This window comes from Gekko japonicus, unplaced genomic scaffold, assembly GCF_001447785.1.
Source record: "Gekko japonicus isolate JY-2015 unplaced genomic scaffold, Gekko_japonicus_V1.1 scaffold2130, whole genome shotgun sequence".
NCBI classification, from domain to species: domain Eukaryota; kingdom Metazoa; phylum Chordata; class Lepidosauria; order Squamata; family Gekkonidae; genus Gekko; species Gekko japonicus.
This window is the reverse complement of record NW_015169238.1, coordinates 207,562-222,561: the sequence shown is the minus strand read 5'-3', so window position 1 is coordinate 222,561 and position 15,000 is coordinate 207,562. Positions and strand designations below refer to the sequence as shown.

The window sequence follows — 15,000 nt, the reverse complement described above, 5'->3', positions numbered from 1 at the left end:
TTTCTTCTCTTCATGAAAAACAGCTAAGTGGCGGGGAGCAGAAAACAGGGGTTTAAATGATTCTGAGCCATTTAAATCTCTTCTTTCTGTTCCCAGTAGCTTTTGATGGGGAGCAGAAAGCACAGATTCCCCCACGAAAAACAGCTGAGGTTTAAATGGCTCAGTCTTTTAAACCCCGCTTTCTGCTCCCCACTGCTTCTGGCTTGGGGCCATTTAACCCCCCTTTCTGCTCCCCACCGTTTTTCATGGGGAGCAGAAAGCGGGGGTTAAATGTCTCAGATCCATTTAATCCATACACCCCCATCAAAAGCAGCAGAGAGCAGGGGTCACAAACTGATACGAACCAGTTCAGTTTGTGAACCAGCCCCCAAAATGCAGTTCATGCTCATCCCTAACTAGACTCTAATTTTTAAAACAGCACTTTGTAAAAATGACATTTAAAAGGCTTTGATTTTTTTTGCTGAAGCTTACTACTTACTGCCTTTGTGTGCCTTCCACATCTGCCCATGAACATAACTAATTTTGCTATCAATACTTGCAGCCAGCTCTTCAACAGATGCAAACACAAAAAGCAGGCAGTGCAATCAAAGTCACTTAAAGGACGTCTCTGATTGCACAGGTGCAAAAAGGGGATGAAAGGAAGTGATTTCATGCTTTACATCAATTGCTTTATTTAATAATGTGAATGACAATGACCCCATGGGATAGAGTCCCTTCTCCGGTAAATGAACGTATTTCACATCTATGCTCAGTATTACACAAGGTTGCTTAGCATGGTACTGTGCTTGAGATGAACTTCACCAGGGACCAGTGAGATCATGCAGAGCTTGCCTAAAATGTAGGGAATTTATGAATGTTCTCAGGAAAGTTCTCAAACTACCTATGGTGCAGAGTGGGGGGGGGGGTTAGCCACATCTGAATAGTGCAAGCCTGGTCCTGATGTTAGAATAACAGAATCCCAGAGTTGGAAGGGACCATATAGGCCATCTAGTCCAACCCCCTGCTCAATGCAGGATCAGCCTAGAGCAGGGGTGTTAAACGTAAGGCCCGGGGGCCAGAACTGGCCTGTCCAAGGCTCTTATGTGGCCCACAAGCAACTGGTGCAAGGGAGGGAGTGCTGGGGGGATTAGGTGGAGCCACTCCATTGTGGCTTCAGCACAGAACAACCTCGTATGCAGCAGTGAAGCATCATGGGAGCATCTGCCCAGCACCGCACTGCTGCCTCTCCAGTCTACCTATATGGGTTTTCCTCTGCACACGCACCAACTCGGCGCTCACTAGCTGTACTTTATACAGTTTCCATCTCTGGTACCTGGCATTACGTTTTATGGCAGATGTGGCCCGGCCCAACAAAGTGACGTTTATATCAGATCTGGCCCTCGTAACAAATGAGTTTGACTTTCCTGGCCTAGGGCATCCCTGACAAGTGTTTGTCCAGCTGCTGCTTAAAGACTACCAGTGAGGGGGAGCTCACCACTTCCCTAGGCAGCTGATTCCACTCTTGAACAACTCTGACTGTCAAAACGTCAGAACTGCTTGCCTCCTGCCACCACCTCAGCAAACATTTGCCACAATGCTCAGATACATGCCACAAGGGCATTCTTCTAGTAGGCATCTTCTGTCTAGCTGCTGCTGTTTGGCTTAGAAGTTGATGCTTCCACAATACAGCTTTTGTAAGCCATTATCCAGTGGCCAAAACAGAGACTTGAGAAATAACACAGGCATTCTGGACAAGAAACAAATGTCAATCACAATTTTTGCAAACTTCTCAGCAGCAACGGTGGGGCTTTTGGGGGCTCTGCCCCATTTTTTAAATACACAGCCCCACAAGAATTTCCCATGAAAATGTTTTTTTCAATAATTTTAAAACATTTTTAAGATGTGTACTCCTTAAGGTGTGTACTACAGTGGGGTGCTGTAGTTGACTAATTCTTGCCTGAGCAAGGGAGTTGGAGTAGGTGACCTCTAGTATCCCTTCCAAGTCTGTGTCAAGAAACTGGTCTCCTTTAAGAGAGTTTTTCTGCTTCAGCTTTCTTGACTATAGAAGTCATCACCCCCACCTGTCAGCTTGTTATCAGAATTGCTGCTTAGCTGGCGGAAGTGATTACCTTGCAGCAGCTGAGAACTGTCATCTAAAGTGGTTGCCAGCTTGCAGTTTAGAGATCTCTCCTGGTAACAGCTTTCTTTTGGCTAAATGGCTAATAGGCTAAGGGTGATTGCAAGCAATAAGAACATCTATGTAGAATAGATAGCTTGAGAAGACTCAGAGAGAGAAGAGTAGCTGAGTCATAATCCTCAGAATTCTGGCTTTTCTTTCTGCACTGAGAATTTCAGCCCCACCAGAAAGATTTTTGCCCTGCAAGCCACAAAATCCTGGCTACAGCCTGCTTTTCAGCAACCTTGATTTTGACTCCAAACAGACACCTACTAGGATTGCTGCAAATGTCCTTAATAATAGGCAGTACAGGTGGAGCCTTGGAGCTCTAAGAGACTGGAAGTAGCTCTGGGATTGTAGCTTCTCCACTCAGCCTCTCTCTTCCAAACTTACTTCTTAAATAAACATGGTGCATTTTCAGAACAATCTACTCAAGTTTTAAAATTCAAAAACTAAGCACCCAAAAGCTGCATCCCCTCAGATTTCTGCATGGATTTGTAATTTAAAATATATACAAGTGTGCTCTACAGGACTCCATGGGGGAGGTGAGAGAATCCCATCCTACCCCCCCCCCCCAACCACTTGCTGGGCAGCTCACTACTTCCCACTCCTCTCATCCACTAAGAGATTTGCAGTATGTGGGGAATTTTGCTCACCTGCTCCCCCTCCCCAGGTATGGTAGCAGAGGTGGGATGGCAGGAGGAAGACTCCCTCTCTTCCTTGCCCTCTCTCCTACCTCCAGTGCTGACACCTCAGGAGCAGTTTTGGTGGTGGAGGCTCATCCGCCCAGCCCATATGATGCCAGTGAGGCTGTCTCACTCGTGAGCAGAGGAGCAGGAAGTTCTCTGGAGATAGCTGCTGTCTATTTGGGGTTTTTTTTGGAAACCCAATTTTCAGATTTTTCTGCAAATGTGGAGTGGCCCCCTGCAACCCCCCCCCTTTCTTCTGTTAACGTGGGGTGGGAGAGATTGCAAGAGTGTGTGTGTGCCTGTGAATCAGTGTGTATGTTGCATCTTCCAGGGAATCTGTGCAATATACCAGCTATTGCGCTACACAAGCTTATGGGTTATAATAATGGGCATCTTGCTGTTTGTAATAATCACCTTCCACACACCCCTTTCACTTTTCATTTTTCAGCCATACCATTTCTTCCCTTATCCCATTTCTTAACTAGAAACTCTTCCACATTTTAGCGATTCATATTCTACCTATCCTGTATCAGAGGGAAAAAAGGGTACTTAGGGCAAAGGAAAAAAAGTAACTGGATAGTGGTGTGTCTTGTATTTCTACCCATTTCTTCCTCTTCAGAAAGTTAAAATAGTGCAATCTTGTTAGCTGTTCTGGCTGCAAAGGCAGAAACAAGTATCTGAATAAAAAACACCTAGTGAAATTTTGGAAGACCAAGTGAGAGCTTCAGAGCCTTGCATGATTTCTTATCAACTTTGTTAATTCTGAAGTTATTATGTTTTACTTGATATTAATTAACTTTAATTATTATGTTTATTAGAAGAAATTTTACAGTTAGCTAACTTTGCATATTTTATACAGGTTATAGAGTTCAGCTATTTTAGACACATAGTTTTATTAGTGAAGAATGGACCTGGCCCCATCTGCACAACAAAGGCCTATCTGCTTAACTACCGTATTTTCCGGCGTATAAGACGACTGGGCGTATAAGACGACCCCCAACTTTTCCAGTTAAAATATAGAGCTGTGCTGATGCTTCTGGCGTACCGGCGTATAAGACGACCCCCCACTTCTGAGAAGATTTCCCTGGGTTAAAAAGTAGTCTTATACGCAGGAAAATACGGTATACATTTTTGCTATGTAATAGAATTTAAGAAGTGTGAGCTATATATTCATTGTTATTTATGGTCAGTCTGAGACATTGCTTGCCACAATGATTAATCTACTGGAAAAGAACAACAATAAAGTACTTTTGTTGTTGTTGTTGTTGTTGTTCAGTCGCACAGTCGAGTCCGACTCTTTGCAATAACTGTAATACAAATATAGTGCGTGGCTGCAAGGAGTTTGCTTAATTTCATGTTTGTTGCATCATAACACTGTCTAGCCATCTCATCCTTTGCTGTCCTCGTCTTCTTTGACCTTCAATCTTTCCCATCATCAGGGTCTTCTCCAGTGAGTGCTCCCTTCTCATTTGGTGGCCAAAGTATTTGAGCTTCAGTTTCATTATCTGGCCTTCCAGGGAACAGTCAGGGTTGATTTCTTTGAGGATTGACTGATTTGTTCTTCTTGCAGTCCAAGGGACTCTCAAGAGTCTTCTCCAGCACCATAGTTCAAAAGCAGCATTTTCATTCAGCAGATCAATAACCAGCTAGTTATTCAATGTTACTTCCCTATAAGGCTTTCTTCCCAATAGAATAATGCATCTCTTCATATTTGTTCATGTCAATGGATCAAGAAAAAAAGGTCTCGATGTCTCTACTTTTTAAGAACATAAGAACATAAGAGACGCCAATGTTGGATCAGGCCAAAGGCCCATCCAGTCCAACACTCTGTGTCACACAGTGGCCAGAAATACCAGTGCCATCAGGAGGTCCAGCAGTGGGGCCAGGACATTAGAAGCCCTCCCACTGTTGACCCCCCCAAGCACCAAGAAGACAGAGCATCACTTGCCCCAGAGCCCCTAGCTATACCTTGTGGCTAATAGCCACTGATGGACCTCTGCTCCATATGCTTATCTAATTCCCTTTTGAAGCCGTCCATGCTTGTAGCACCCACCACTTCCTGTGGCAGTGAATTCCATGTGTTAATCACTCTTTGGGTGAAGAAGTACTTCCTTTTATCCGTTCTAACCCGACCGCTCTGCAGTTTCATGGAGTGCCCACGAGTTCTTGTATTGTGAGAAAGGGAGAAAAGTACCTCTTTCTTTACCTGCTCTTTCCCATGCATAATCTTATAAACCTCGATCATGTCACCCCTCAGTCGTCTTTTCTCCAAGCTAAAGAGCCCTAAGCGCTTTAACCTTTCCTCATAGGGAAAGTGTTCCAACCCTTTTATCATTCGAGTTGCCCTTTTCTGCACTTTTTCCAAAGCTATAATATCCTTTTTAAGGTGTGGTGCCCAGAACTGCACACAGTATTCCAAATGAGGTCTCACCATTGATTTATATAGGGGCATTATTATATTGGCTGATCTGTTTTCAATACCCTTCCTAATAATCCCCAGCATAGCATTGGCCTTCTTTATTGCAGTCACACACTGTCTCGACATTTTCAGTGAGTTATCCACTACAACTCCAAGATCTCTCTCTTGCTCAGTCTCTGCCAGTTCAGACCCCATCAATGTGTATTTATATTTAGGATTTTTGGCTCCAATGTGCATCACCTTGCACTTGGCCACATTGAACCCCATTTGCCATGTTGACGCCCACTTGCCCATCTTTGACAGATCCCTTTGGAGTGCCTCACAATCCTCACTGGTTTTCACCACCTTGAACAACTTTGTATCATCCGCAAATTTAGCCACTTCACTGCTTACTCCCATCTCCAAATCATTAATGAACAAGTTAAAAAGCAGTGGACCAAGTACTGATCCCTGTGGTACCCCACTGCTTACCACCCTCCACTGAGAAAATTGCCCACCTACACTCACTCTCTGTTTTCTATGAACTAGCCAGTTTTTGATCCATAAAAGGACTTGTCCTTTTATCCCATGATTTTTGAGCTTGCTTAGGAGCCTTTGATGAGGAACTTTATCAAAAGCTTTCTGGAAGTCAAGGTAAATAATATCTATTGGATCCCCCTTGTCCACATGTTTGTTCACCCCCTCAAAGAACACTAATAGGTTAGTGAGACAAGATCTTCCCTTACAGAACCCATGTTGAGTCTGCCTCAATAGGTTTTGTTCATCTATGTGCCTACTAATTCTTTCCTTAATAATGGTTTCCACCAATTTACCCGGTATCGACGTCAGACTGACTGGCCTGTAATTTCCCGGATCTCCTCTGGAACCCTTTTTAAAGATGGGAGTGACATTAGCTACCTTCCAATCCTCAGGAATGGAGGCAGATTTTAAGGAAAAATCATGCTGTTTAGGTTCGCCATCGCTTTCCTCCCAAGGAGCAGGTGTCTTTTAATTTCATGACTGCTGTCACAGTATGCGGTGATCTGGGATCCCAGGAACGTGAAGTCTGTCACTACTTCCACGACTTCCCCTTCTATTTGCCAAGGAGTGATGGGGCCGGATGCCATGATCTTAGTTTTTTTGATGTTGAGCTTCAAGCCCACTTTTGCGCTCTCCTCTTTTACTCTGAGCAAGAGGTTCTTGAGGTCCTCTTCACTTTCTGCCATCAGAGTGGTATTGTCTGCATATCTGAGGTTGTTGATCTTTTCCCCAGCAATCTTAATTCCCGCTTGTACTTTAAAGCACTTTAAAGTATGAATTGTCTATTGTTTGTTGTTTTAACTTGTTTTTAAGTGTTTTATTGTGATTTGGCACATGGTGACAATAAATGTAAGCCACCCTGAGCCCGTCTGTGGGGAGGGCGGGATATAAATACAATAATAAATAAATAAATAGTATGCCAATCCTTAAAATGACTAAAGCCATCTGAAAGAAGCACTACTACTACTTGGCATCGATACAGTGCTTTCCAAACATTCAAAACACTTCATAGTCATCTTTGTAATTCTTGCAATAGGTCTGGAAGGTAGACCAATATATTTTAATTATTTTAATTCTTTATTAATAGGAAATTTTTACAAAATTTATCTCATCACAGTGTAATATAAAAGCTATAACAAAAAATAAACTAAATAAACCAAGAGAAGAGAAAAAAATTTCAACACAGGACCTAACGGGGCTTTATCCAACAAACTGGTATCTGCAATTGGATCCATCTTGAATTATTTCTTCAATGTGAATCTTATAGAGAAATAATTTATGAAAAAATTGACTAACTCAGTCTTAATACACTGAAATAATTCATAAATTTTAAATTTTAAAAAGTTCCAAAATGTAGTTTTGACACAAAAATAATGCAAAACCAGAACAGTTATTGGAGATACAATTATACAAAAATTTCTGCAATAAAATACTAACCTCTCATCTTGAAAACAATGGACCAAAGTTCTCAGAATTACTAGTATTAGATTGTGTCAAACACAGGAAATTTTACTAAGGATCGTGTGAACCTGAGTTCATATTCCAAGGTCCAGCGGAAGAGATCTTCTGAATAAGACTATCATTCTCACTTCAAGAAGGTAGGCCGGTAATGTTGCAGAGACAGGGCAGGCATACCAGAGTCTGAGAAAGCAGCCTGCCTATGCCTACCTAGTGAAAATATGGCACAGGCAAGACTTGACTTTGCAATTCACCACTCAGTCTCTCATCTGCCATGCTCACACTAGACTTCAAGATAGTGAGATATACAAGTAGTCAGGTATAGATCTTGTTCTAATTAAAGGAATAGGGGTCAGGTCTTTACAACAAATGTCTCCCAGTCCATGCAGAATGGTAATTACATTTTTAACATTATACTCTTAATTCTTGGCAATCCACTGGATTAATGTCCAGAATTCTTAATGAATTTCATAAAGATTAATTTAAAATGTATGTTTTGCTGAAAAGTAAATGTAAAACGATGAATAAAAATCATTCTATGTTCTGAACATTCACATATTTATGAAGGTCCACTGCTTTTTAACTTGTTCATTAATGATTTGGAGTTGGGAGTAAGCAGTGAAGTGGCTAAATTTGCGGATGATACGAAGTTGTTCAGGGTGGTGAAAACCAATGAGGATTGTGAGGCACTCCAAGGGGATCTGTCAAAGATGGGCAAGTGGGCGTCAACATGGCAAATGGGGTTCAATGTGGCCAAGTGCAAGGTGATGCACATTGGAGCCAAAAATCCTAAATATAAATACACATTGATGGGGTCTGAACTGGCAGAGACTGATCAAGAGAGAGATCTTGGAGTTGTAGTAGATAACTCACTGAAAATGTCGAGACAGTGTGTGACTGCAATAAAGAAGGCCAATGCTATGCTGGGGATTATTAGGAAGGGTATTGTAAACAGATCAGCCAATATCATAATGCCCCTATATAAATCAATGGTGCGACCTCATCTGGAATACTGTGTGCAATTCTGGTCACCACACCTTAAAAAGGATATTATAGCTTTGGAAAAAAGTGCAGAAAAGGGCAACTCGAATGATAAAAGGGTTGGAACACTTTCCCTATGAGGAAAGGTTAAGGCGCTTAGGGCTCTTTAGCTTGGAGAAACGACGACTGAGGGGTGACATGATTGAGGTTTATAAGATTATGCATGGGAAAGAGCAGGTAGAGAAAGAGATACTTTTCTCCCTTTCTCACAATACAAGAACTCGTGGGCACTCCATGAAATTGCTGAGCGGTCGAGTTAGATCGGATAAAAGGAAGTCCTTCTTCACCCAAAGAGTGATTAACACTTGGAATTCACTGCCACAGGAAGTGGTGGCGGCTACAAGCATGGACAGCTTCAAAAGGGAATTAGATAAGCATATGGAGCAGAGGTCCATCAGTGGCTATTAACCACAAGGTATAGATAGGGGCTCTGGGGCAAGTGATGCTCTGTCATCTTGGTGCTTGGGGGGGTCAACAGTGGGATGGCTTCTAATGTCCTGGCCCCACTGGTGGACCTCCTGATGGCACTGGTATTTCTGGCCACTGTGTGATACTGAGTGTTGGACTGGATGGGCCTTTGGCCTGATCCAACATTGGCATCTCTTATGTTCTTATGTTCTCTTATGTTCTTAACTATGAATTATAAGTAAATTACAATTAATTAATATCAAGTAAAACATAATAACTTCAGAAATAACAATGTTGTAAAAGCAAGAATCTGGCATCCAAATGGACAGTGCTGTTAATTATATTTTAATTTTATTATCAATCTTCATATAACCAGTTGGATCCAAAAGGTGCCTCTTCACTCCTCCCATTAATGGATCCAACCCAGCACATTTAAGGTAACAGAAAACAATAAGCTTACATATAAATCTGCAAATACATTCTCCGCCAAATGCAACTGTACTAATAGGTGTGCTGGCAAGAACACCACCAATCTGTGATAAGCAGAAGGGGTACTGAAGACAGGGGACAGCTTTGATTAATGTTGTACTCACGTCTGCATAATGGCCTCTCATTGCACAGCGGTTACAATGTTTACTCCAGTAAGTTCTCTCTATGCACTCTCTTGAGAAGTGTCCAGGCAAACAGCAATTTAAACAAAATCGTGCAGGGCAGTTGTTCTGTAGATGCCCCCTTTCTGCACACAGACAACATGGTGGAACTTTCTATGAAGAAACGTGGAGAGAAAAGAAAAACAGATATTTAAGGCGTATGTGGAACTCTTAAGTGAAACATTCACAGTGCAGCTACACTGAAGTCCACAATGCAACATCACAATGCAAGACCACTTCATATATTAGTAATGAACTTCTCCCTTTGTTGCAGAAAGCATGATGAAAGCAGCACAGAGAGCAAGGAGTACCCCAACCCAACATCTTGAAGATGGTTTCTGCAGCTCATACTTGAGTGGCTAGAGGAATTCTGATTTGCAAGAAGTCCATGAAAGTAATCTTTCCCCCCCGCTTATACAGAGGTTATATGAAAACTGTGTGATGGTGGCTGCAACTGAAAGCAGAAAGGCTCTTTCACAGATTGAGTTTTAGTAGCTCTCTGTAGATACAGGATTTGACAGCTATAGTGGCCATCACAGCTTGTAGTCCCGTATCACTCAACCATACAACAATGGGATGAAGGATCTTTAGGGCCACTTCATATATTAATTACAACAAGCTGCCTGTAGCGAGCTCTTGCACAAGCTTGGCTAATTACAGGATCCAATCCACTATAACAACAAAACACCGTGTGGGTCTGGATAGCCAACAACAAAGGACAGTTAAACCTTTTATAGTATACTAGTTTGTGATGGTAGATTCATTAGAATTTATGATTACTGTTTTGGGCAAGCTGTGTATTGTTTTACTGAGCTGATTTTTAAAGTCTGTGATTATATTCAGTGTTGCTGCTGTTTTTGTTCTGAAGTGTGGTCAAAACAAACAGAGATGCAAACAAACATAAAGATTTCTACACACTGGATTGAACTATAGCAGCAGGTACTGCATTTACAACCTTCAGAGAGATTAAAGAAGCTGAAGGTGCTGTCAATCCCAGCCAACCTGACCATGCTTCCCAGCATTTTCTGTTGAGCTTTCATAAAGCTCCACAGACAGTCACTACTACGTTCCTTGCCTAAGTCAGTGAAGCAAAGATAACAACCATTTATGGTGAAAACGTTTGCCTCACAGGCAGTATACTTTTAAAACTAGACTTCTGAGCCATCACAAAGATCCCAAAAAAGCAATACTGTCTAAAACTCAGAGTTATTTTGACCAGCTAAAGAACAAAAATGGAATGTGGGCTGGGGTGGCGGGGGATATCTCACAGTTTGAGATACTTTCCAGAGAAGCTCTTGAGGGAATTTGGAAAGAAAGCCCATGGGAAAGGGCAATAGTGGACCCTGCATGCATAAACAACAGGTCTCTAAGGATGGAGGCATCATTGCCTTCTAGATGAGTTAGCTTTCCAGTAGGTTCTGCTTTTAGGGTCTGTGCAGGCATTGAGAACTGTTAGCTCCAGAGTGAGATTTTACCTGCTAGCAATCATAAAGATGAAGAATGATCTAAACTAGGTTTATTTATTTTATTTAAAATAATTCTATCTAGCCAATCAGGGCCTCTGAGGCAGCTAGCAACTAGAAACAACTAGGCTGGGTCTGCCAACCCTGTGGTATTAACTACAACTAGTTATATAAACCATGTAGGCCAGTGTTCAGAGAGATGAACCTGCTCAGACAGCTTACCAGCAGCCAAAGACTGGAGGTCAAAGAGGAGGCAAAGATTTGTCAAGGACCTTTTCTTTATGTATTGGGCATCTCACTCATCTGACATGGAATGTGTATCTCAGGTCAGGGGTGGATTGGCCATTATAGCCACAAGGGAATTTTCTGATGGACTGTTGGCTCGCCTCCTCCTGACATGGGCTGTGCCCAGCATGGGGAAGGCAGTGCCCAGAAGAGCCATGCACATTGTGCAAAGGTCTATGACCAAGCCTAGCAGAGCTGAGGGAGGCACCCAGCCAAGCTGCAGGAAATGTGGGGCTGGCTAGCTGGCTCTTTCTCTTTACCATGTGGGGCGCCTGAGTGGGCAGGCCCTTGTCCTGGTCCTTGTACAGGGTGGGTGGGATTCTGATGGTGCATTAGCTACAGAAGTCGAACTGAATCCACACATGACACCAAACCAAGCTCATTCCAGGGTCTTGGGTTCATAACTCCCCTTTCTGTTGTTCACTCCTCCCTCACTTGCTTATTCATGCAAACCATGATTTGTCTACACATCTAAACTGAGAAAACCATAATTCTGCCTGTGAAACAGAACAGAAAATGTACTTTAAACAGTGGTTTGCAGTTCTGGTTCACAGCTGACTGATTCTAGAAGGTGGGGCTGGAGGACAACTGCTCAGCACTCTGGAACATAAAATACGGGGTCTGCGGAGCTCTATTCTGTCCCTAATGCTATGACACTGTTGGTGAAAATGGCATGTTGAATTTCTGCCTGGAGACATTTCTGAGCCCAGTGCAAGCTTAAAAACCAAGACAAAGTACAGGGCGCCCAATTTATAAGTAAATACGTACAGTTTATATGAGGTCTATGTTTACTTCCTAAATTCCCAATCCCAACCTTCATTCTGCTTAATGCAATTTTCACTACCTGGTGATATTGAGACTTCAGGGGTTCCCAGTGTTTGCAGGACTGGATTACCAGTTATATTTCTCCAGAGGGTTACAGATCCTGTTCGTTTCCTAAATAGCCCTCAGAAAATTTTCTGCAGGCATGGTGTGCCTGTGAATACAACAGGCAACTTCTCGAATACAGAAATAGCCAGGGCACTGGACACAAATGCATCAGAGTGTCCTCTCCCACTGAGCAGAACCCCAATAGTTGTGTGATATCAGCTTAGGGTGATAAAGCAACAGGGACAATATAGTTAGACTATAAATGGAGAATGACTTGGGGTGAGTGTGTTGATGATGGCTACAAACAGGCTACTTCTCCATCACCACTGAACAGTGCATGTCTGCAGAACCAATTCAAGTGACAAGGAGTCTCCCTTCTTGTAAGGGCCCAGAACAGTTTATCTAAACACTCAGTAGCCTGCTGCTACTGCCAAGCATTTTGCAGATAAAATTTCTCACAACTGCTGTGACCTGGATGCCATGCTGGAGGTCATACAGTTACAAAGGATTCTCACAGGACTTTGTTCCCATTATCACATAGATGAGTTTTAGTTACTGCGGCCCAAGGATTCTGCTATGTTGCATGTCACCAAGCTCCCTACTACCTGTAAGCTTATCCCTTTTCCACCATGGCCCAAAGAGAAGTAACTTGATAGTTCTGGGAGGCAGTGAATGAATCATTAAGAGACAAGGTGGTTGTGACTAACCTCTGACACAGAATGAAACAATGTAGGAGACAGCTACTGATGATCCTGAACCAAAGCTGTCCACCTGAATTGTCAAACTTTGGAGGAGTGCTTAGTCCATCACTACCCCCTCATAAACGTCTCAAGATACCCCTCCAGAAAAATTAATTCTAACCCGGTCTTAAAGCCTGTAAATGGCAAACAACAATAACAAATGATTCTCTTTGTAAACAAATCCAAGTATTGTATTTACCTTTGGAGTCGGACAATTTTTTGATAAGTGACCTCTTTTATCGCAATTTCTGCAAGTGACATTTTTGTCTGGCATGTAGTATCTGTTGTTACGACGCACAGTGACATAGTTACCAATCTGTGCCTAAAGAAACAGAATGAAATTATTAGATGAAAACTCCTGTACTTATTCAAGACCACAGAAACTACCTTGGGGAGGGGCATTTTAAATTTTTTGCTTTTAGTATATATACATGAAATTAAGCAAACTCCGGAGCACAACGGAAGACAGGAGGGCCTGGCATGATGTGGTCCATGGGGTCGCGAAGAGTTGGACTCAACTGTACGACTGAACAACAACAACAACAAAAATAGTCATTCTTGCTCTAGACTCATCATAACCAATTATAGTTTGCTCTATCATAGGAAGTCTTCAATAGGCATGGACACAGGGAGAAAAGTTAGCGTGAGAGATTGAGGACATCCTAGCTTATTCAGTTCGCAATTTATGAGTTGTTCGTGATGTCTGGATGATGCCTTGATCAACATTATTCCACAACAATAATTTACAAAATATTATCAAACTTTTTGCAAAAATAATTCCAGAGAATAAGCTCATAAGGGTAATATCTGCTGAAGTACTTCAGTATTGGAGTACATAAAGAATCACGAAAAAATCTTCACTAACAAGAAAATCCTTGATCTTACTCATGGACATCTGAACATGACTGGAAATCGAGAGTTTAAATCAGAGCATTCTCTCAAAACGTTTCTCAGACCAATTGCAATACAATTTTGCAATGGGTTGTGGTGGTTGTTCCTTATTTATTTGGCTAGTCAATGGCAGTAATGGGCATTCACTGTCTTTCTAATACAGAAGACTACAGTTGATAGCGACCATGTTATTCAATTAGAGGAACACATACTGTGCCAGCTATTTGTGGATAGAGCTAAAGGTCAAGTAAATGTGTGCACAGATGTAAAAGGCTGCTGGTGAGTGAGCTGATACACAAGAGAAAGTCAGAGTCAGAAAGCTACAGACCTAAAACTGAAATACAAGAAACATAAGGAAGGAAAACAGAAAACCATCTCTGGAAAGGCAGTGAATAACAGAAGCTCAACTGAAAATGTGATTATAAACTTCTAGTTTGACTTTTTTCCTCTTCATAAAATCCTAAATAGCTGCCAATATTTATGACGTCTGAATGCTTAGTGGTGACCTGGCCACAGGCCCGTAGCTAACAACTTTTTGCTCAGGGGGCCCGTTTTTTTCTCAGGGGGCCCACTACCAATGTTCCCTCTAAGCTGTGGAGTTTTGTGAGCAAAACTTCTACTTTGTGAGCTACTGCCATTAAAGCTGTGAGTGAGCAATTTGGCTACAGCATAAATTCGTTTGCTCTGGAGCCCTCCTTCCTGAGCCAAGACAAAAAGGTGTGAGCTAGAAGCTAAAAAACTGAGCTAGCTCACACTAACTCAGCTTAGAGGGAACCCTGGTGGCAACCACTGTTCCCTCTAAGCTGAGTTAGTGTGAGCTAGCTCACAGTTTTTTAGCCTCCAGCTCACACATTTTTGCCTCAGCTCAGGAAGGATGGCTCCAGGGCAAACTAATTGATGTTGTAGCCAAATGCTCGCTCACAACTTTAATGCCAGTAGCTCACAAAGTAGCTCACAAGACTCCACAGCTTAAAGGGAACATTGGTGGCAACTATACGCAAAGAGACAACATGGGAAGAAAAACCTGCAGAAGTTCGGAATAGATGGAAGACCTACTTGGAATGAATATCAAAGGAAGGAAGAAAAGACATTCAGTGGAAGATTCAAACTTTGTGCCCATGACTGGGGTCAAAAGACTAAAGACAACAAGAAGATAGGGAAGGGAGGAGGGAGGAAGGGGAGGAAATGGTAAGAAATTGAATCATATGTACTGTAAAAGTCTAAAAAGAAAAAAACCAATAAAAATATATGTTAAAAAAACAAACACTGCAGAGGAGCCTGAAGTACAATCTTAAATTGTACAGATGAGTGAAGCCCCTGGCCGATTTCAGCTGCCCAGAGCATGCACATATAGAAAACTATATGAGTGCATGCACAATTATCACTGCACTGAGCTGCCTGTAGTCTAAATA

The 15,000-nt window shown here is 42.2% G+C and overlaps 1 protein-coding gene across 2 annotated transcripts in view; it reads right to left on the bottom strand.

Annotated features, from left to right (window-relative positions):
* Positions 1 to 15,000, bottom strand: part of ZCCHC7 (zinc finger, CCHC domain containing 7) — a 227,055-nt gene that overhangs the window by 70,200 nt on the left and 141,855 nt on the right. For both annotated transcript variants that reach the window (XM_015416453.1, XM_015416454.1), the window contains exons 4-5: positions 12,897 to 13,019; positions 9,283 to 9,453 (exon numbers count right to left, since the gene is read on the bottom strand). In XM_015416453.1, the coding sequence (XP_015271939.1) occupies positions 9,283 to 9,453; positions 12,897 to 13,019 (294 nt within the window). The remainder of the gene's footprint in view (positions 1 to 9,282; positions 9,454 to 12,896; positions 13,020 to 15,000) is intronic.